General features: G+C 38.5%; 1 protein-coding gene across 1 annotated transcript; it reads right to left on the bottom strand.

Moving 5' to 3' along the window:
- Nucleotides 1–205: 205 nt before the first annotated feature.
- On the bottom strand, nucleotides 206–6,133 carry LOC127734690 (glutamic acid-rich protein-like). The gene is made up of 8 exons (XM_052244684.1): nucleotides 5,465–6,133; nucleotides 4,537–4,587; nucleotides 3,897–3,989; nucleotides 3,300–3,392; nucleotides 2,753–2,983; nucleotides 1,553–1,622; nucleotides 1,139–1,190; nucleotides 206–706 (listed from the first exon to the last, which is right to left on the bottom strand). Exons 1-6 carry the CDS (start codon nucleotides 5,593–5,595, stop codon nucleotides 1,583–1,585), a joined length of 639 nt encoding a protein of 212 aa, XP_052100644.1. The 5' UTR covers nucleotides 5,596–6,133; the 3' UTR covers nucleotides 206–706; nucleotides 1,139–1,190; nucleotides 1,553–1,582.
- Between the last annotated feature and the right edge of the window lie 15,832 nt (nucleotides 6,134–21,965).

Here is a 21,965-nt window from a genome sequence, read left to right as displayed (position 1 = left end):
ACAGCATGAACATACAAATTAAAGTATATTTCTAAATAAAAGTTGTAATATTTGACTTGTCTTGACATTTCAAGGCTTATGGAGGTGTAACATCATCATGCTGATCACTATCAGGTATAGTTTATTCTTTAATCATGTATCCAGAAGCAATACACACTATTGATCAGAGAAGTCGTTAACAATGTGTATGGGGCAATTTTACCCGCATAAAACAACTAACTTTCTTAATGTTTGATATCAAAATTTTGTTTTGCTTTATCGAAATTTAAAGTTATTTCAAAAATATATGCTTTATAACATATTGAGATAGGAATAATCCTTACATAATGAGTTAATCTTTATACATAAGTACTTCCATAAGCCTTAAAATCTCTTGGTCAGTAAAATGTATGGACATAATGATATCAATTAGTAAAAAAAATTTTGCAGAAAGATTGAAATTTGTTCTGTATTTCTTTGTACTCTTTAATGTGCCAAATCCTGCCATAGGAGTCTTTGGTGACTACTTCAACATTGGTTTCGAAAATGAATTCTTTTCTGACACAGGATGTATCTTCCTTGGCAGTCCATCTGAAGTCATTTCCGGTTGATATCTTTTTCATAAAATTAATTTTAAAAGTGTCATCCACCTTTTCCACAACAAGTCCAGCGAACCATTCGCTCTCATATGCAACAGCGACGTATTGACCCACTTTGATTTCATCATCTGAAAAGTAAATTGAAGTAATTAAAAATATATCTTGACTATGCTAACCCTAAAGGTCTAGAAAAAAAAATGAGACTATTTTTTTTACCAAAATAAAATAATTCACAATATACATATGTCCTGTCCTCCGACTACCACAAACACACTATTAGCTAGTTTAATTTAGAATATGATAAAAAAAATTCTAGTATCTTCTACACTTTCATAGATTTTTTATATGGTTTGTTGATAAAAATATGATGTATTTCTCTGGTTTATGACACTGGTGTGCATAAAAAAACTTAATCATGTTAATGGATAGGACATTTTCTATTTTGTAGTATTAATTCTAATTATGTGCCATTATACATGTACTACTTTAGGATATCATTATAATTTTCCATTTTCTTTGTTAATCATGTTTGTTGTTGGTTATTGTCTAATTTTCCTTACCTTTGCTAATGTCAGTAGCCTCAAATTCCAAAATCCCTTCCTCAGTATTCATCTAAAAAAAGAAAACAAAACAATGAGATGTAAATAAAAGTCAATTTTCCCTTTCTTGGAAGGATGCAATGAAATAAAAATAAGAAATTGACATACATAATGTGTTCATTTTTAGTCAAAGTCATTTTATGGAACACCATAGAAGTCTTACCATGAACAGTTGAGGATGTCATTATAAAACAATACATTAAATATCAAATCTATATCTTTAAGCATGAAGAAAAAAAGTGTGGAAAACTGATTTGTCAGACTGACAGATGGACAGAGTGCAAACCCAAAGTCCCCTTCGACTTCATTGCTAAGGGACTAAAAAAAAGTTTAATATTAGCATTATACTAACGAAAATTTTAGTAGATATATTACCTGCAGCTGCAAAAGATCCTGGACAATGGGTTATCCCAATTCTTCTGTTAGAGTAGCAGCATACAAAAAGCTAAAAATAAAAATAAAGTCAAACAATTTTTTCAAGTTTATTGTTTATGTTGAGACAAATTAATGGTATTTGTCTTATCACTAATTGTAAATTGAGAATGTGATGTAAAAATAAATTCCACATTGTACCTGTAACAGTGTTTTTTTAGTTGTCTGTATATTTCTAATCCTTACTGTTAAGTCCAATTTTGGTTGTATTGCCATTTTTACTTATATTGTGTTTGTTTTGCTCACACTTTGTCAATATAATGGCATGCTACTAGACTGTTGTCAAGTGAGAGATTTGGCTAGGTTTAATCCACTCTTATGAGTAAGAAAATGTCTGTACCAAGTCAGGAATATGTCAGTTGCTTTCCATACATTGATGTGTTGGATCATTCTATTTTGCCATTTGAATAAGGACTTTCCTTTGAGTTCAGTATATTTCTTATTTTACTTTTTTCTTGTACATTGTTCCAATATCGTTTTCACTTTACTTTTAAAAGATAAAAAAAAGGGAATTCCTGTTCCTCATTGATAGTAGTTGTAGAGTCTTCCACAATGAACGAAACATTCATACTTTACAACGAGGTCAAGACAACCCCTAGCGTCAACTTAAGGATGTTCACTTGTCATATTTTGGAATTTTTGTCAGATTTTCGGAATCCTCTGGTTTTATCCATTCGTATGCATTAAATCTTTTTGCCCATTGACCCCCATTTTTCTTTTTATAAATCTTTTATATGTATAATTATAAGCCATCTGTAAAAGTCTTACAAAATCTTTGTTATTTTTTAAGTTTTTGAGAGCTTTAACTTGTCAATGATAAAGCTATGAAAAGTCAAGAGAAAACATTTTCCCGCCAAAATTTCAATGGCTAATATCTCGAAAAATCCTTTATTTATCCCCTTTCAATATACACTAGTGTTATGAAAAGCTTGTTATTTTGAAACTGAGTATCGAACTTCCTTAAGTGGTACTATTGATAAAAGATGAACCACAGTTTACCATCTTAACCCCACCCACCTCTGAATGCCAACTTGTGCGATGCTTAAAGTCTGACACTAATCAATTTAAATAAATTACAAGTTCACTTTACTGATAGTGTTATCTCTTTGATCATTGTTTCTTTTCTTCATATTTGTCACAAACCTGTCATCTTGCAGAACTTCTTCGTAATGTGTTTCTTCTTTCTCTTGAGTAACATCTTTTTCTACGTCCTCTTGGTCTTTTTCTTTCTCTTCCTTCTCTTGATCTTTTTCTTTCTCTACCTTCTCTTTCTCTTCCTCCTCTTGATCGTTTTCTTGCTCTACCTTCTCTTGATCTTTTTCTTTCTCTACCTTCTCTTGATCTTTTGCTTCCCTATCCTTTTGTCTATCAACTCTGACAAGAGAAAAAATACATTGATAACTTGTGACAAATAAGAACTCTTACACAACATGTAAACTTTCCAATTCGACATGTTAAAGATAAAAAGATTTTTAAATATACATAAAATGACGAAGGCCGTAATGGCCGAAATGTATGGAAAATTGTGTTATAGTTTTTATTATACAATCATATATATATGTCGAAAATAGTTGTTGCAGTACCACTGATACTTGCATATATAAATGCATTGAAATGGGGTATTCAAGATTTCATTTTAAAACAAATGAAAACATATCTCATAAAACAGAAGCCAAATACTGCTACATACTTGTTTATAACAGGACTCTGGTCACTGTCATGACTGCTTATATTGATCTTATCATTCTCACTTTCACTACTCTCAGTACTGCTACTTTGGATGCTGTCAAAAAATAAGAAATTGTATTATTTCGGTCATTTTAAATGAATTGATGAAAACATAATACAACATAAACAATTCCGGTGAGATGTCTTAAGGATGTATTAAGTTAAGGTTTTGTAATTATTTGTCAGACGTTTGGACTCTTTTTTTGTTTTTTCCTAAGATTTAGCCCCATATTACCCTTTTTTTTGCATACAAGACTTCAAATAACCAGCTCATAAAAGGTTCCTAACAAAATTTGTAGATTTAATTTCTAATGTTAAAGACCAAAAAAATACCAAAGCTAACTAAAAAGACTACAATAATCAAGATTATGATCTGAATTTGTTCTAAAACTAGTGCTTTTCTGATTTAAAGCATGAATTTCAAATTCTAGATTTTTTATAATTTCAACTAAATACATCTTTAATTCATTTGTGATAACAGTTACAAGTAATTTAAATTGTTTTAGACAAGTTTCAGTGTAAGAATGTATTATATAGATATAAGAAGATATGTGCTTACTAAGTGCCCTTCTTTCTACCACCTCGTCCTTTTCCTCTTCCACCTCTAATGCCTTTACCCCTTCCTCCATGTGGCCTGCCACAAGAAGTACCTCTTTAAATAATTAAAAAGTATATGTAATTTTTTAATCAGGATAATTTTTGGCAACATCTGAGTTTTTCTTTTTGTGTGATTAAATGTTTATGCTGTTGTCTCTTTTTTTATGTGTGCTTGACTGTTGTTATATTATTTCAAGTTATACATACGCAGAGTAAATATTGGCAACTTATCGACTTGCAGAAGTCATTTGTTGCAACTTTTGATTCCATAAATTCATTTTCTCTTAAACATAGACTCATTCAACAGGTTCAAGTAATATTTTGTTTTCAAATGAAACATTTAAGACCTCTATGATTAAATTAATTTTCAATTGTGTCTATAGTTTCTGAAAAGTATTTTTACACAAGAATTGTTGAACCTTATATTATATGATTATGGTAATATACTTAAGTATACTTAATTTAAATGCACATTGACTCTTTCATTTAAATTTTTGCTAATCTTTTTCTTTTCCTAAAGAACTAATTGCCTTCCTTATAATGTATATTGCGTAATTGTGGTATAACCCTTTATAGTTTCTAGTGATATAGAGATATGTTACCTGTTAGGTAGCGTCCTGGAAGGGATGCATGTTGCTTTAGTGGTTGGTTTCCTACAAAGTAAAATATAAATTTAATTCAGATCCCAACATTCACACAGTTATTTCATTGACCATTGACTGATAGCTCAATACACTGTAAAAATAATTTATTTAAGCACAGGCCAAAAAACAACTTAATTTGTAATTGCAAGTAACCGAGCAATAAACATGATAAAATAACTCTTACCTGACAACACTAGATACTATCAAATAATCGAGACTTTTAGGGATGTACTTAGGTGATGTTTTGTAATTTTTATCAGATTTTCAGACTTCTTGGTTTTTTTTCCTATGATACAGGGTAACTTATTTTGCCCCATAACAACCATTTTTCTTTTCATATAAGACTTCAATCATTTTTTATCAATAGCTCATATAAGGTCATTTCTTAAAATTTAAGCAGATTGTATGTAGACTTTTTCTAACGATTTTTAAACCCAAATAATACCAAGGCAAATATAAGGTAAAAGTCTGAGTCAGCCTTTTCCGCCATTTTTTAAAACTCAAATATCTTGAAAAGGAGCTACATAACCTATCAATATGTTCAGCTTATTTTATTCTGTAACTAATGCTCTTTCGACTTATCAATTTAAAATCCTTGAATTTCTCCTTAGTACATCCTTCAGATATTTCTACATTAAGTCCTTGTCTCTTTCTTGTTATAAAGGTATAGAACCACTTATTCCACACGTTAATTAAAGGTGTGTTGAATTTTTCAGCACAAGTCAGGATAAGGTATAGTTTTGACATGAAATGACTGATACTTTATTTAAACTTAAAACAAAGTAGCCATTAATACTCAAAATTGCAGAGTTTAACATAGAAAGCAAAGGGCTATGAATTAATGGTTTTACACCTAAAGAGATGTTAATTTTAAATGATTTTTTACCTCTGTTTAAATGCTTCTTCATACAGTCTTTTCCTTGCTGTCTTTCTTTGTTCAAATTGCTGTTGTGCTTGTTGTGGTTCAATATGCTGTTGTTGTTGTTTAGGATGCTGTTCTGGTTTTTTTGCTGCCATTTTTTTTACACATTGTCTTTGATAATAGTTTTTCCTTTACAAATCTTCAAAAGACTTTGGAGTGATGGCAAATTAGTTGCTGCAACTTTTAAACTTTCATGGGAAAAAAGTGCATTAGCTAAGGAAAAAAAAGCTTTTTTCTTACTTTCTTCTTTGATTTCATGTGAAAAAAAAAGTTTTTTGTAAAATGCTGACATCCTCCATGGCATTATGTGCAGAAAAATCTTGCTGTAGGAAAAATGTAACAAAAAATTGTTGAGAATACGAGGATAAACCAGGTTGTGTGAACAAAATAAAAATTTGGTATCAAGAAAACCAGAAACAAAAGTATTAATCTTCTCAATTTTTCCAACTGCTTCTAAAGCATTAAACAGAACATGGCAATCAAAAGATTTGATATTGTGTGAATTTGTGTCCATACAGACATATTCCACTTCCAATTTTCGAGAGAAAATCAATAAATGCATCTAAAGCACTAGATATGTCAGATGTTTCAACAATTTTCCATTGTGATGCATTCTACCATTTCGACCAGTTATGCCATTCACCTCTGATGCTTAGGAAGAAACAGGTATTTTTGGTCTGACATAACATTGCCACTGCTTATCTCTTAGACTGTGTTATGTGGGAGTTGCGACCTGTAATTAAACAAATGTTTGTTAATCACCGTCATAATTGCCATTTTGTAGAAACATAAAATGATCACACATAATTGAAGTGTCTACAGACAATGCTGATTACAGAATCATTACATTATACTCGTCCAACTTTTGTGGTCGCATAGATTAAATCTCATAATTAAATCCAACAATTACAAAAAATATGTACAAAATATAGGTTCTGTTTCTACGGAAAGGAATCATCACTTTCTGTAGATCTGAAACGATTGTCAACCCTAAAACAGGAAGTAGGTATTTGGTTTCATTTGAAAACAACTTACAACTTGCCTCTCATCATTATGAAATTACAAATCATTCCCATATTTAGAAGCTGAGAAATATGTGAAGGAAAATTTCTGGATGTATGAACAAAAGTAGGCAAATTGGTACAACTAAATCCCGACGCCTTAATGCGGAGGCAAAAAAAAAACCCAACATAATGTAACATATAGCAAGATATCTATTAACAATCAGGTTTGATATATGAACTATTTTTGAACTAAAAAATATGTCTTTGAGACACAGGGTGTCTATCTATATATGAAACTGCAGATAAAAACTAACCATATCGCTCAGGCAGAAAATGTAGGTCTTAGTGACCTTAATAATAGTGAACCCTGTTGTACTACATGTACCTTAGACAAATCATGCATATTGAGCTATAAAAAATTTCCTGTATGAAATTCATTTTTCTTTTAAGCTATGATTTGTAGTGCTCATAAAATAAAGCATATGCATTGGTATGCAATACAAATATTACGAGTACAGAGTGAAATGAAAACTCAAACTGTGTTGAAAATACTAGGGTCATGAGGGTTGATGCTTTGAAGATTCTTATGCAAGGTGCCAATATAATTTCAATTTAAAACATGATCTGAACCAAACAAGAGGCTCTCAAGCGCCTGAATGCTCACCTGTATTTCAGAGGAGAAGATTTTTAAATGTTAGCAAACTTGATGAACAAATTGTGTAAAATTGTCTTTAAAGGGCAATAACTCCTTAAGGGGTCAATTGACAATTATGGTTATATTAACTTTTTTGTAGATCTTACTTTGCTGAACATTATTGCTGCTTACAGTTTATATATATCTATAATAATATTCAAAATAATAACAAAAAACTGCAGAATTTTGTTAAAACTACCAATTCGGTGGCAGCAACCCAACAATGGGTTGTTCGATTCGTCTGAAAATTTCAGAGCTGATAGATCTTGACCAATTGAACAATTTTACCCCCATGTCAGATTTGCTCTTAAAGCTTTAGTTTTTGAGATATAAGCCAAAAACTGCATTTGACCCCTATGTTCTATTTTTAGCCATGGCGGCCATGTTTGTCGATGGATCAAAACTTGGGATACATTTTATAAACTAGATACCCTAAGGAGCATTTAGTTAAAGTTTAAAGGTATTTGGCCCAGTAGTATCAGAGGAGAAGATTTTTGAAATAGTTTATGACGACAGATGACAACAGACGACGACGGACGCCAAGTGATGGCATAAGCTCACATGGGGCCCTTCGGGCCCTGGTGAGCTAAAAAGTTGTTTAATGACTCTATTAAGGGGCTGGGGACAGAGGGTGTTTGCTGTTTGTCAACAAAAACAACATCCTTGTGTTATTCTAAGACTCTTTGTACTCAAAATAGGGTGGGTCTTTTCACCACCGAACACCCAAAAAAACCATCAATCACTGAGAAAATCAGTGATTTTATACAAGAAAACAGTAAAATCAATTAAATTACGTCTAATTTTTTAGATGTTTATGTGCATCATTTTTCGGGTAACAAGAATGACCGAATAACACCGTTATTATCCAAATAACACTTGTAATGACCGAATAACACTTGAAATTTTAATATTAGCACATATTGGTGACTTTTAAACATTGATTATTAAATAATATTATATTATGTGTGTATTTTATAACTTAAAAATGATTAACAGAAAGCAGGTAAGTTCATAAAGATCGTTTTAAATTTAGTGTGTACATCCAACATGGCGACCAAGTTGCCATGTTGGATGTACACACTATATTTAAAATTTCGAGGTACCGTCATTTTTCTGTTAAAGTCGATTATCAATATAATCCATATAAAGAAGAGAAAAACGTCTCCGCATTCATCACTATTTTTCCAGATTACATTGTTTGTGTATAAGAATCATTTGACATCAATTACTGATGAAGGATATTAGTTACCCGAAATATTTAACATTTGTTCATGTCTCTTTTCTTGTTATTGATACAACTATTTTATAAAAGAAGAAAAAAAATGAAGAAAAAAAATTATTTGAGGTGTCCAGTGGTGGTTTGCAGAGTGGTAGTGTTATAGACTCTCCTTTTCTGTTCGATTTTTGGGGTGTTCGGTGGTGTTCGGTGGTGAAAAGACCTACCGCTTAAAATATACGGTCATAAACTGCACAAGTTCGTGCTTGTGTCAATTAATTTATTCCAGTCATGTTTTCGTACCAATGTGTTCCACGATTCTTGCGCTTTGGATATTATTCACAGTCCAAATTCCCTAACACAAAGTCATTGTATAAATAAAAAAATCTACAGTTTTCTAATACTGAAATTTGAGACATACCACGATTAGCATTCTTGGGACACAGCCTATTACTCGTAACCCGAAGATTTCTAGTAATCAATCTATATTCTCAGAAGATAATGTTGTCATCATTGAGCAGCAGAATATTTCGAATTAATCATTTTGGATATATTACTCGAGGAGAAATACGAAAACTGAAATTTGAAACAGGAAGTTTTCAATGAAACGAAATTATCGGTGGTTACCGGTAACGGAAATGAACAAAATACGGAAATCGTAAATCTTTAAAAAATCAAAAAAATCGGGGCGGGCGGGGATGAAAATCTATCAATTTATTTTAATTGGCCTAATTTTATTATCTCCCCTTTTTTATTTTTCAAGTGAAACCTTTTAAGACATAATTTTTGAAAAATTCTATCAACAGCTTTAAAATTTAAAAATTTGGTTGGACCTCATATTCCAGGTTATTTGAATTATTCATATATGTGTACAGTTATCTAACTTAAAATAGTTTACTGCGACTTGACTATTTACCTTTACCTATTGTTCAATTGACAATACAATTGGGACATTTAAATTGACCAGTTGTTATTGTTAGAGTTGAGTCTACCTTGATGCTACCTGTACTGTTTTTTTCTTATTCACCTAACTCAACCTTGCAGCATGCTTTTTTCCTGAAGTTTTTCTTCACCTAGGGTTATTCTATTATAAAATTGATAGGGAAGAACATATTATTGGTTTTCATTGTTTTAAATCCCCAATATAAATGATTAATTTAATTTTGACCAAAAAATCTAAATCAGTAAGAGATTTTCTTAACTGCATGTTAACATGTTTGAAAATGAAAACTGTTTTTACATAATATATGAATCTTAACATTTTTAACCCTTATACATGGTATTGTCCAGTTGTCAGTGAAACAAGAAGTAGCTATTCAGGTGTTTTCAGTTTCAGTTTTCAGATGGATATGTTATGCATTTCTTCAAATATCCGTTCAAATTTTTCATTTGGAATATTATTCAAAGTGTTTGAAATCTTTAATCAATGTGCATAATATATTGGGATTTATTTTATTTGAATTCACTTCTTAAGAAGCCATATAATTTTGCTTCTTAAAATGTGACTTGTTTTTTTTAGAATGGATTGTCATGAAAGTATCAAGGAGGAAATAATTCATTCAAAATGTTTTGTGTGGCTTATACATGAAAAAGATATAATTTAGTTAATCTAAAAGGTAAAAAAAATCAAAACTGGAATGCAAGTAGAAGAAATAAGTTTATCCATGTTTCTGTGGCTTAAAATTTAAATGTGATTTTGAAAATAATCATTAAAAAATTCTGGACCTAATATGAAGATGATTCACCTGTTTAAATGTGATATATATTAGAAAATGAAGTAAAATGTGAATACAGTGGATATAGTCGAATCTAGTGATAAAGTGAAAAATAAAAGTAAAATATTCTAAAAAATTCATAATGTGAGAATAACAATTTTGAATGTGATATTGAAAATAATCATTATAAGATTCTGGATCTTATATTGTTTAATTGGGACATATTTCATAGAAAATGCAATAAAAACTGAATACTGTGGATCTAGTAAAATCGAATGCAAAATAAAAAAAAAAATATTCCAAAAAATGTGTAAAGTGAGGATAACTATTTTGAATGTGATATTGGAAATGATCAAAAATCACAAATTTCTGGATCTAATATAAAGACTCAGCACATGTTTAATTGGGATGTATATCATGGGAAAGTAAACAGAATTATACTGTGGATATAGAAAAAAATCTAGCGATACAGTGAAAAATGTTAGAAAATATTCTAAAAAGTTAATAAAATTAGGAAAATATTTTAAAATGATTTCAAATAGTGAAACTGGAATACTGGATGGGATATCAAATATCAGTGTCAATAAATAAAAGTTTATTCATAACTATTATTTTTACCTTCACTATTTTTAAACACTTTGTACAAGGCTCATGTCAATAAGAATGGAACAAATGTCTAAATGAAGGAATGCACACATTTGTTCTGGTGTTTAATAATACTGGAAAATTATGGAAATTATGAAATAATTAAGATTTCCACAAGAGTAAAAAAAATATTTTGAGTTATCTCCCATTAGAAAAGGCCAAAGAGATAAAGAGGTCTATTCAACAAAATAAAGGAAATCAAAGCACTCATAGTATTTGGCTATTAAAACATTAAGAGGAAATGTAGTGCATTATATGACCACTGTGTATCATCACCATCTGATATAGGAAGCGGTGGAAAACAAATGTGAAGTCAGGTAAGGTCAAATTCTTCTTATTTTCATTATATTCTACATTTTGCTGACAAGTAAAGTTTTTTTGATAGTGATTATATATAATGTTAGTGCTGATTATGATCCTTAATTGTTGGTCTCTCTCTTCAAATTGTCAGAATCAGATATGGTGGTTCTTTAATAGTCATGACAGTGCTACAATTGTACAATTACAAATGTAGGATGTAACATATGGTCCGGGAACACAGTTATCGTCCTTTCATTTTCGTTGTCCACGAATATAGTCCCTAGTGTGGACAATGTGCTACTTGCAATTTTGTTTTATACCCTTTCCAAATTTATTTCTTCATGTTTTATGCCTCAAATAGCAAGTAGGGGGATGAAATTACACTGTAAAAAAATTTGGGTCATGAATTTTTAAGTAAAGTAGTGATTTGGTCAGGTACTCTGAAAGAAAAACAAAAAGTGTATATTAGTTTCATATCGACCACACCGATGTAGGGGGGCACTGCAAGTCAGAAAAAATACTTATCTCTTGCTGTTTCCTGCATTCTGTGCCTTTGCCTTGGGTTCCGTGGCCTCCACCTCCGGGGTCAGGTACTATGAAAGAAAAACAAAAAGTGTATATTAGTTTCATATCGACCACACCGATGGAGGGGGGGCACTGCAAGTCAGAAAAAATACTTATCTCTTGCTGTTTCCTGCATTCTGTGCCTTTGCCTTGGGTTCCGCGGCCTCCACCTCCGGGGTCAGGTACTCTGAAAGAAAAACAAAAAGTGTATATTAGTTTCATATCGACCACACCGATGGAGGGGGGCACTGCAAGTCAGAAAAAATACTTATCTCTTGCTGTTTCCTGCATTCTGTGCCTTTGCATTGGGTTCCGCGGCCTCCACCTCCGGGTCAGGTACTCTGAAAGAAAAACAAAAAGTGTATATTAGTTTCATATCGACCACACCGATGGAGGGGGGCACTGCAAGTCAGAAAAAATACTTATCTCTTGCTGTTTCCTGCATTCTGTGCCTTTGCCTTGGGTTCCGCGGCCTCCACCTCCGGGGTCAGGTACTCTGAAAGAAAAACAAAAAGTGTATATTAGTTTCATATCGACCACACCGATGGAGGGGGGCACTGCAAGTCAGAAAAAATACTTATCTCTTGCTGTTTCCTGCATTCTGTGCCTTTGCCTTGGGTTCCGCGGCCTCCACCTCCGGGGTCAGGTACTCTGAAAGAAAAACAAAAAGTGTATATTAGTTTCATATCGACCACACCGATGGAGGGGGGCACTGCAAGTCAGAAAAAATACTTATCTCTTGCTGTTTCCTGCATTCTGTGCCTTTGCCTTGGGTTCCGCGGCCTCCACCTCCGGGTCAGGTACTCTGAAAGAAAAACAAAAAGTGTATATTAGTTTCATATCGACCACACCGATGGAGGGGGGCACTGCAAGTCAGAAAAAATACTTATCTCTTGCTGTTTCCTGCATTCTGTGCCTTTGCCTTGGGTTCCGCGGCCTCCACCTCCGGGGTCAGGTACTCTGAAAGAAAAACAAAAAGTGTATATTAGTTTCATATCGACCACACCGATGGAGGGGGGCACTGCAAGTCAGAAAAAATACTTATCTCTTGCTGTTTCCTGCATTCTGTGCCTTTGCCTTGGGTTCCGCGGCCTCCACCTCCGGGGTCAGGTACTCTGAAAGAAAAACAAAAAGTGTATATTAGTTTCATATCGACCACACCGATGGAGGGGGGCACTGCAAGTCAGAAAAAATACTTATCTCTTGCTGTTTCCTGCATTCTGTGCCTTTGCCTTGGGTTCCGCGGCCTCCACCTCCGGGGTCAGGTACTCTGAAAGAAAAACAAAAAGTGTATATTAGTTTCATATCGACCACACCGATGGAGGGGGGCACTGCAAGTCAGAAAAAATACTTATCTCTTGCTGTTTCTTGCATTCTGTGCCTTTGCCTTGGGTTCCGCGGCCTCCACCTCCGGGGTCAGGTACTCTGAAAGAAGAACAAAAAGTGTATATTAGTTTCATATCGACCACACCGATGGAGGGGGGCACTGCAAGTCAGAAAAAATACTTATCTCTTGCTGTTTCCTGCATTCTGTGCCTTTGCCTTGGGTTCCGCGGCCTCCACCTCCGGGTCAGGTACTCTGAAAGAAAAACAAAAAGTGTATATTAGTTTCATATCGACCACACCGATGGAGGGGGCACTGCAAGTCAGAAAAAATACTTATCTCTTGCTGTTTCCTGCATTCTGTGCCTTTGCCTTGGGTTCCGCGGCCTCCACCTCCGGGTCAGGTACTCTGAAAGAAAAACAAAAAGTGTATATTAGTTTCATATCGACCACACCGATGGAGGGGGGCACTGCAAGTCAGAAAAAATACTTATCTCTTGCTGTTTCCTGCATTCTGTGCCTTTGCCTTGGGTTCCGCGGCCTCCACCTGCGGGTCAGGTACTCTGAAAGAAAAACAAAAAGTGTATATTAGTTTCATATCGACCACACCGATGGAGGGGGGCACTGCAAGTCAGAAAAAATACTTATCTCTTGCTGTTTCCTGCATTCTGTGCCTTTGCCTTGGGTTCCGCCGCCTCCACCTGCGGGTCAGGTACTCTGAAAGAAAAACAAAAAGTGTATATTAGTTTCATATCGACCACACCGATGGAGGGGGGCACTGCAAGTCAGAAAAAATACTTATCTCTTGCTGTTTCCTGCATTCTGTGCCTTTGCCTTGGGTTCCGCCGCCTCCACCTCCGGGTCAGGTACTCTGAAAGAAAAACAAAAAGTGTATATTAGTTTCATATCGACCACACCGATGGAGGGGGGCACTGCAAGTCAGAAAAAATACTTATCTCTTGCTGTTTCCTGCATTCTGTGCCTTTGCCTTGGGTTCCGCCGCCTCCACCTGCGGGTCAGGTACTCTGAAAGAAAAACAAAAAGTGTATATTAGTTTCATATCGACCACACCGATGGAGGGGGGCACTGCAAGTCAGAAAAAATACTTATCTCTTGCTGTTTCCTGCATTCTGTGCCTTTGCCTTGGGTTCCGCCGCCTCCACCTGCGGGTCAGGTACTCTGAAAGAAAAACAAAAAGTGTATATTAGTTTCATATCGACCACACCGATGGAGGGGGGCACTGCAAGTCAGAAAAAATACTTATCTCTTGCTGTTTCCTGCATTCTGTGCCTTTGCCTTGGGTTCCGCGGCCTCCACCTGCGGGTCAGGTACTCTGAAAGAAAAATAAAAAGTGTATATTAGTTTCATATCGACCACACCGATGGAGGGGGGCACTGCAAGTCAGAAAAAATACTTATCTCTTGCTGTTTCCTGCATTCTGTGCCTTTGCCTTGGGTTCCGCCGCCTCCACCTGCGGGTCAGGTACTCTGAAAGAAAAACAAAAAGTGTATATTAGTTTCATATCGACCACACCGATGGAGGGGGGCACTGCAAGTCAGAAAAAATACTTATCTCTTGCTGTTTCCTGCATTCTGTGCCTTTGCCTTGGGTTCCGCCGCCTCCACCTCCGGGTCAGGTACTCTGAAAGAAAAACAAAAAGTGTATATTAGTTTCATATCGACCACACCGATGGAGGGGGGCACTGCAAGTCAGAAAAAATACTTATCTCTTGCTGTTTCCTGCATTCTGTGCCTTTGCCTTGGGTTCCGCCGCCTCCACCTCCGGGTCAGGTACTCTGAAAGAAAAACAAAAAGTGTATATTAGTTTCATATCGACCACACCGATGGAGGGGGGCACTGCAAGTCAGAAAAAATACTTATCTCTTGCTGTTTCCTGCATTCTGTGCCTTTGCCTTGGGTTCCGCCGCCTCCACCTCCGGGTCAGGTACTCTGAAAGAAAAACAAAAAGTGTATATTAGTTTCATATCGACCACACCGATGGAGGGGGGCACTGCAAGTCAGAAAAAATACTTATCTCTTGCTGTTTCCTGCATTCTGTGCCTTTGCCTTGGGTTCCGCCGCCTCCACCTCCGGGTCAGGTACTCAGAAAGAAAAACAAAAAGTGTATATTAGTTTCATATCGACCACACCGATGGAGTGGGGCACTGCAAGTCAGAAAAAATACTTATCTCTTGCTGTTTCCTGCATTCTGTGCCTTTGCCTTGGGTTCCGCCGCCTCCACCTCCGGGTCAGGTACTCTGAAAGAAAAACAAAAAGTGTATATTAGTTTCATATCGACCACACCGATGGAGGGGGGCACTGCAAGTCAGAAAAAATACTTATCTCTTGCTGTTTCCTGCATTCTGTGCCTTTTGCCTTGGGTTCCGCGGCCTCCACCTCCGGGTCAGGTACTCTGAAAGAAAAACAAAAAGTGTATATTAGTTTCATATCGACCACACCGATGGAGGGGGGCACTGCAAGTCAGAAAAAATACTTATCTCTTGCTGTTTCCTGCATTCTGTGCCTTTGCCTTGGGTTCCGCGGCCTCCACCTCCGGGTCAGGTACTCTGAAAGAAAAACAAAAAGTGTATATTAGTTTCATATCGACCACACCGATGGAGGGGGGCACTGCAAGTCAGAAAAAATACTTATCTCTTGCTGTTTCCTGCATTCTGTGCCTTTGCCTTGGGTTCCGCGGCCTCCACCTCCGGGTCAGGTACTCTGAAAGAAAAACAAAAAGTGTATATTAGTTTCATATCGACCACACCGATGGAGGGGGGCACTGCAAGTCAGAAAAAATACTTATCTCTTGCTGTTTCCTGCATTCTGTGCCTTTGCCTTGGGTTCCGCGGCCTCCACCTCCGGGTCAGGTACTCTGAAAGAAAAACAAAAAGTGTATATTAGTTTCATATCGACCACACCGATGGAGGGGGGCACTGCAAGTCAGAAAAAATACTTATCTCTTGCTGTTTCCTGCATTCTGTGCCTTTGCCTTGGGTTCCGCGGCCTCCACCTCCGGGTCAGGTACTCTGAAAGAAAAACAAAAAGTGTATATTAGTTTCATATCGACCACACCGATGGAGGGGGGCACTGCAAGTCAGAAAAAATACTTATCTCTTGCTGTTTCCTGCATTCTGTGCCTTTGCCTTGGGTTCCGCGGCCTCCACCTGCGGGTCAGGTACTCTGAAAGAAAAACAAAAAGTGTATATTAGTTTCATATCGACCACACCGATGGAGGGGGGCACTGCAAGTCAGAAAAAATACTTATCTCTTGCTGTTTCCTGCATTCTGTGCCTTTGCCTTGGGTTCCGCCGCCTCCACCTGCGGGTCAGGTACTCTGAAAGAAAAACAAAAAGTGTATATTAGTTTCATATCGACCACACCGATGGAGGGGGGCACTGCAAGTCAGAAAAAATACTTATCTCTTGCTGTTTCCTGCATTCTGTGCCTTTGCCTTGGGTTCCGCCGCCTCCACCTGCGGGTCAGGTACTCTGAAAGAAAAACAAAAAGTGTATATTAGTTTCATATCGACCACACCGATGGAGGAGGGCACTGCAAGTCAGAAAAAATACTTATCTCTTGCTGTTTCCTGCATTCTGTGCCTTTGCCTTGGGTTCCGTCGCCTCCACCTGCGGGTCAGGTACTCTGAAAGAAAAACAAAAAGTGTATATTAGTTTCATATCGACCACACCGATGGAGGGGGGCACTGCAAGTCAGAAAAAATACTTATCTCTTGCTGTTTCCTGCATTCTGTGCCTTTGCCTTGGGTTCCGCCGCCTCCACCTGCGGGTCAGGTACTCTGAAAGAAAAACAAAAAGTGTATATTAGTTTCATATCGACCACACCGATGGAGGGGGGCACTGCAAGTCAGAAAAAATACTTATCTCTTGCTGTTTCCTGCATTCTGTGCCTTTGCCTTGGGTTCCGCCGCCTCCACCTGCGGGTCAGGTACTCTGAAAGAAAAACAAAAAGTGTATATTAGTTTCATATCGACCACACCGATGGAGGGGGGCACTGCAAGTCAGAAAAAATACTTATCTCTTGCTGTTTCCTGCATTCTGTGCCTTTGCCTTGGGTTCCGCGGCCTCCACCTCCGGGTCAGGTACTCTGAAAGAAAAACAAAAAGTGTATATTAGTTTCATATCGACCACACCGATGGAGGGGGGCACTGCAAGTCAGAAAAAATACTTATCTCTTGCTGTTTCCTGCATTCTGTGCCTTTGCCTTGGGTTCCGCCGCCTCCACCTCCGGGTCAGGTACTCTGAAAGAAAAACAAAAAGTGTATATTAGTTTCATATCGACCACACCGATGGAGGGGGGCACTGCAAGTCAGAAAAAATACTTATCTCTTGCTGTTTCCTGCATTCTGTGCCTTTGCCTTGGGTTCCGCCGCCTCCACCTCCGGGTCAGGTACTCTGAAAGAAAAACAAAAAGTGTATATTAGTTTCATATCGACCACACCGATGGAGGGGGGCACTGCAAGTCAGAAAAAATACTTATCTCTTGCTGTTTCCTGCATTCTGTGCCTTTGCCTTGGGTTCCGCGGCCTCCACCTCCGGGTCAGGTACTCTGAAAGAAAAACAAAAAGTGTATATTAGTTTCATATCGACCACACCGATGGAGGGGGGCACTGCAAGTCAGAAAAAATACTTATCTCTTGCTGTTTCCTGCATTCTGTGCCTTTGCCTTGGGTTCCGCCTCCTCCACCTCCGGGTCAGGTACTCTGAAAGAAAAACAAAAAGTGTATATTAGTTTCATATCGACCACACCGATGGAGGGGGGCACTGCAAGTCAGAAAAAATACTTATCTCTTGCTGTTTCCTGCATTCTGTGCCTTTGCCTTGGGTTCCGCGGCCTCCACCTCCGGGTCAGGTACTCTGAAAGAAAAACAAAAAGTGTATATTAGTTTCATATCGACCACACCGATGGAGGGGGGCACTGCAAGTCAGAAAAAATACTTATCTCTTGCTGTTTCCTGCATTCTGTGCCTTTGCCTTGGGTTCCGCGGCCTCCACCTCCGGGTCAGGTACTCTGAAAGAAAAACAAAAAGTGTATATTAGTTTCATATCGACCACACCGATGGAGGGGGGCACTGCAAGTCAGAAAAAATACTTATCTCTTGCTGTTTCCTGCATTCTGTGCCTTTGCCTTGGGTTCCGCGGCCTCCACCTCCGGGTCAGGTACTCTGAAAGAAAAACAAAAAGTGTATATTAGTTTCATATCGACCACACCGATGGAGGGGGGCACTGCAAGTCAGAAAAAATACTTATCTCTTGCTGTTTCCTGCATTCTGTGCCTTTGCCTTGGGTTCCGCGGCCTCCACCTCCGGGTCAGGTACTCTGAAAGAAAAACAAAAAGTGTATATTAGTTTCATATCGACCACACCGATGGAGGGGGGCACTGCAAGTCAGAAAAAATACTTATCTCTTGCTGTTTCCTGCATTCTGTGCCTTTGCCTTGGGTTCCGCGGCCTCCACCTCCGGGTCAGGTACTCTGAAAGAAAAACAAAAAGTGTATATTAGTTTCATATCGACCACACCGATGGAGGGGGGCACTGCAAGTCAGAAAAAATACTTATCTCTTGCTGTTTCCTGCATTCTGTGCCTTTGCCTTGGGTTCCGCGGCCTCCACCTCCGGGTCAGGTACTCTGAAAGAAAAACAAAAAGTGTATATTAGTTTCATATCGACCACACCGATGGAGGGGGGCACTGCAAGTCAGAAAAAATACTTATCTCTTGCTGTTTCCTGCATTCTGTGCCTTTGCCTTGGGTTCCGCGGCCTCCACCTGCGGGTCAGGTACTCTGAAAGAAAAACAAAAAGTGTATATTAGTTTCATATCGACCACACCGATGGAGGGGGGCACTGCAAGTCAGAAAAAATACTTATCTCTTGCTGTTTCCTGCATTCTGTGCCTTTGCCTTGGGTTCCGCCGCCTCCACCTGCGGGTCAGGTACTCTGAAAGAAAAACAAAAAGTGTATATTAGTTTCATATCGACCACACCGATGGAGGGGGGCACTGCAAGTCAGAAAAAATACTTATCTCTTGCTGTTTCCTGCATTCTGTGCCTTTGCCTTGGGTTCCGCCGCCTCCACCTGCGGGTCAGGTACTCTGAAAGAAAAACAAAAAGTGTATATTAGTTTCATATCGACCACACCGATGGAGGGGGGCACTGCAAGTCAGAAAAAATACTTATCTCTTGCTGTTTCCTGCATTCTGTGCCTTTGCCTTGGGTTCCGCCGCCTCCACCTCCGGGTCAGGTACTCTGAAAGAAAAACAAAAAGTGTATATTAGTTTCATATCGACCACACCGATGGAGGGGGGCACTGCAAGTCAGAAAAAATACTTATCTCTTGCTGTTTCCTGCATTCTGTGCCTTTGCCTTGGGTTCCGCCGCCTCCACCTCCGGGTCAGGTACTCTGAAAGAAAAACAAAAAGTGTATATTAGTTTCATATCGACCACACCGATGGAGGGGGGCACTGCAAGTCAGAAAAAATACTTATCTCTTGCTGTTTCCTGCATTCTGTGCCTTTGCCTTGGGTTCCGCGGCCTCCACCTCCGGGTCAGGTACTCTGAAAGAAAAACAAAAAGTGTATATTAGTTTCATATCGACCACACCGATGGAGGGGGGCACTGCAAGTCAGAAAAAATACTTATCTCTTGCTGTTTCCTGCATTCTGTGCCTTTGCCTTGGGTTCCGCGGCCTCCACCTCCGGGTCAGGTACTCTGAAAGAAAAACAAAAAGTGTATATTAGTTTCATATCGACCACACCGATGGAGGGGGGCACTGCAAGTCAGAAAAAATACTTATCTCTTGCTGTTTCCTGCATTCTGTGCCTTTGCCTTGGGTTCCGCGGCCTCCACCTGCGGGTCAGGTACTCTGAAAGAAAAACAAAAAGTGTATATTAGTTTCATATCGACCACACCGATGGAGGGGGGCACTGCGAGTCAGAAAAAATACTTATCTCTTGCTGTTTCCTGCATTCTGTGCCTTTGCCTTGGGTTCCGCCGCCTCCACCTCCGGGTCAGGTACTCTGAAAGAAAAACAAAAAGTGTATATTAGTTTCATATCGACCACACCGATGGAGGGGGGCACTGCGAGTCAGAAAAAATACTTATCTCTTGCTGTTTCCTGCATTCTGTGCCTTTGCCTTGGGTTCCGCGGCCTCCACCTCCGGGTCAGGTACTCTGAAAGAAAAACAAAAAGTGTATATTAGTTTCATATCGACCACACCGATGGAGGGGGGCACTGCAAGTCAGAAAAAATACTTATCTCTTGCTCTTTCCTGCATTCTGTGCCTTTGCCTTGGGTTCCGCCGCCTCCACCTCCGGGTCAGGTACTCTGAAAGAAAAACAAAAAGTGTATATTAGTTTCATATCGACCACACCGATGGAGGGGGGCACTGCAAGTCAGAAAAAATACTTATCTCTTGCTGTTTCCTGCATTCTGTGCCTTTGCCTTGGGTTCCGCGGCCTCCACCTCCGGGTCAGGTACTCTGAAAGAAAAACAAAAAGTGTATATTAGTTTCATATCGACCACACCGATGGAGGGGGGCACTGCAAGTCAGAAAAAATACTTATCTCTTGCTGTTTCCTGCATTCTGTGCCTTTGCCTTGGGTTCCGCGGCCTCCACCTCCGGGTCAGGTACTCTGAAAGAAAAACAAAAAGTGTATATTAGTTTCATATCGACCACACCGATGGAGGGGGGCACTGCAAGTCAGAAAAAATACTTATCTCTTGCTGTTTCCTGCATTCTGTGCCTTTGCCTTGGGTTCCGCCCCCTCCACCTCCGGGTCAGGTACTCTGAAAGAAAAACAAAAAGTGTATATTAGTTTCATATCGACCACACCGATGGAGGGGGGCACTGCAAGTCAGAAAAAATACTTATCTCTTGCTGTTTCCTGCATTCTGTGCCTTTGCCTTGGGTTCCGCCCCCTCCACCTCCGGGTCAGGTACTCTGAAAGAAAAACAAAAAGTGTATATTAGTTTCATATCGACCACACCGATGGAGGGGGGCACTGCAAGTCAGAAAAAATACTTATCTCTTGCTGTTTCCTGCATTCTGTGCCTTTGCCTTGGGTTCCGCCGCCTCCACCTCCGGGTCAGGTACTCTGAAAGAAAAACAAAAAGTGTATATTAGTTTCATATCGACCACACCGATGGAGGGGGGCACTGCAAGTCAGAAAAAATACTTATCTCTTGCTGTTTCCTGCATTCTGTGCCTTTGCCTTGGGTTCCGCCGCCTCCACCTCCGGGTCAGGTACTCTGAAAGAAAAACAAAAAGTGTATATTAGTTTCATATCGACCACACCGATGGAGGGGGGCACTGCAAGTCAGAAAAAATACTTATCTCTTGCTGTTTCCTGCATTCTGTGCCTTTGCCTTGGGTTCCGCGGCCTCCACCTCCGGGTCAGGTACTCTGAAAGAAAAACAAAAAGTGTATATTAGTTTCATATCGACCACACCGATGGAGGGGGGCACTGCAAGTCAGAAAAAATACTTATCTCTTGCTGTTTCCTGCATTCTGTGCCTTTGCCTTGGGTTCCGCCGCCTCCACCTCCGGGTCAGGTACTCTGAAAGAAAAACAAAAAGTGTATATTAGTTTCATATCGACCACACCGATGGAGGGGGGCACTGCAAGTCAGAAAAAATACTTATCTCTTGCTGTTTCCTGCATTCTGTGCCTTTGCCTTGGGTTCCGCGGCCTCCACCTCCGGGTCAGGTACTCTGAAAGAAAAACAAAAAGTGTATATTAGTTTCATATCGACCACACCGATGGAGGGGGGCACTGCAAGTCAGAAAAAATACTTATCTCTTGCTGTTTCCTGCATTCTGTGCCTTTGCCTTGGGTTCCGCGGCCTCCACCTCCGGGTCAGGTACTCTGAAAGAAAAACAAAAAGTGTATATTAGTTTCATATCGACCACACCGATGGAGGGGGGCACTGCAAGTCAGAAAAAATACTTATCTCTTGCTGTTTCCTGCATTCTGTGCCTTTGCCTTGGGT

Source organism: Mytilus californianus, unplaced genomic scaffold (assembly GCF_021869535.1).
Source record: "Mytilus californianus isolate M0D057914Y unplaced genomic scaffold, xbMytCali1.0.p SCAF_3, whole genome shotgun sequence".
In the NCBI taxonomy this organism is placed as follows: domain Eukaryota; kingdom Metazoa; phylum Mollusca; class Bivalvia; order Mytilida; family Mytilidae; genus Mytilus; species Mytilus californianus.
The sequence above is the reverse complement of the archived record's forward strand: the minus strand, read 5'-3'. Positions and strand labels throughout refer to the sequence as shown.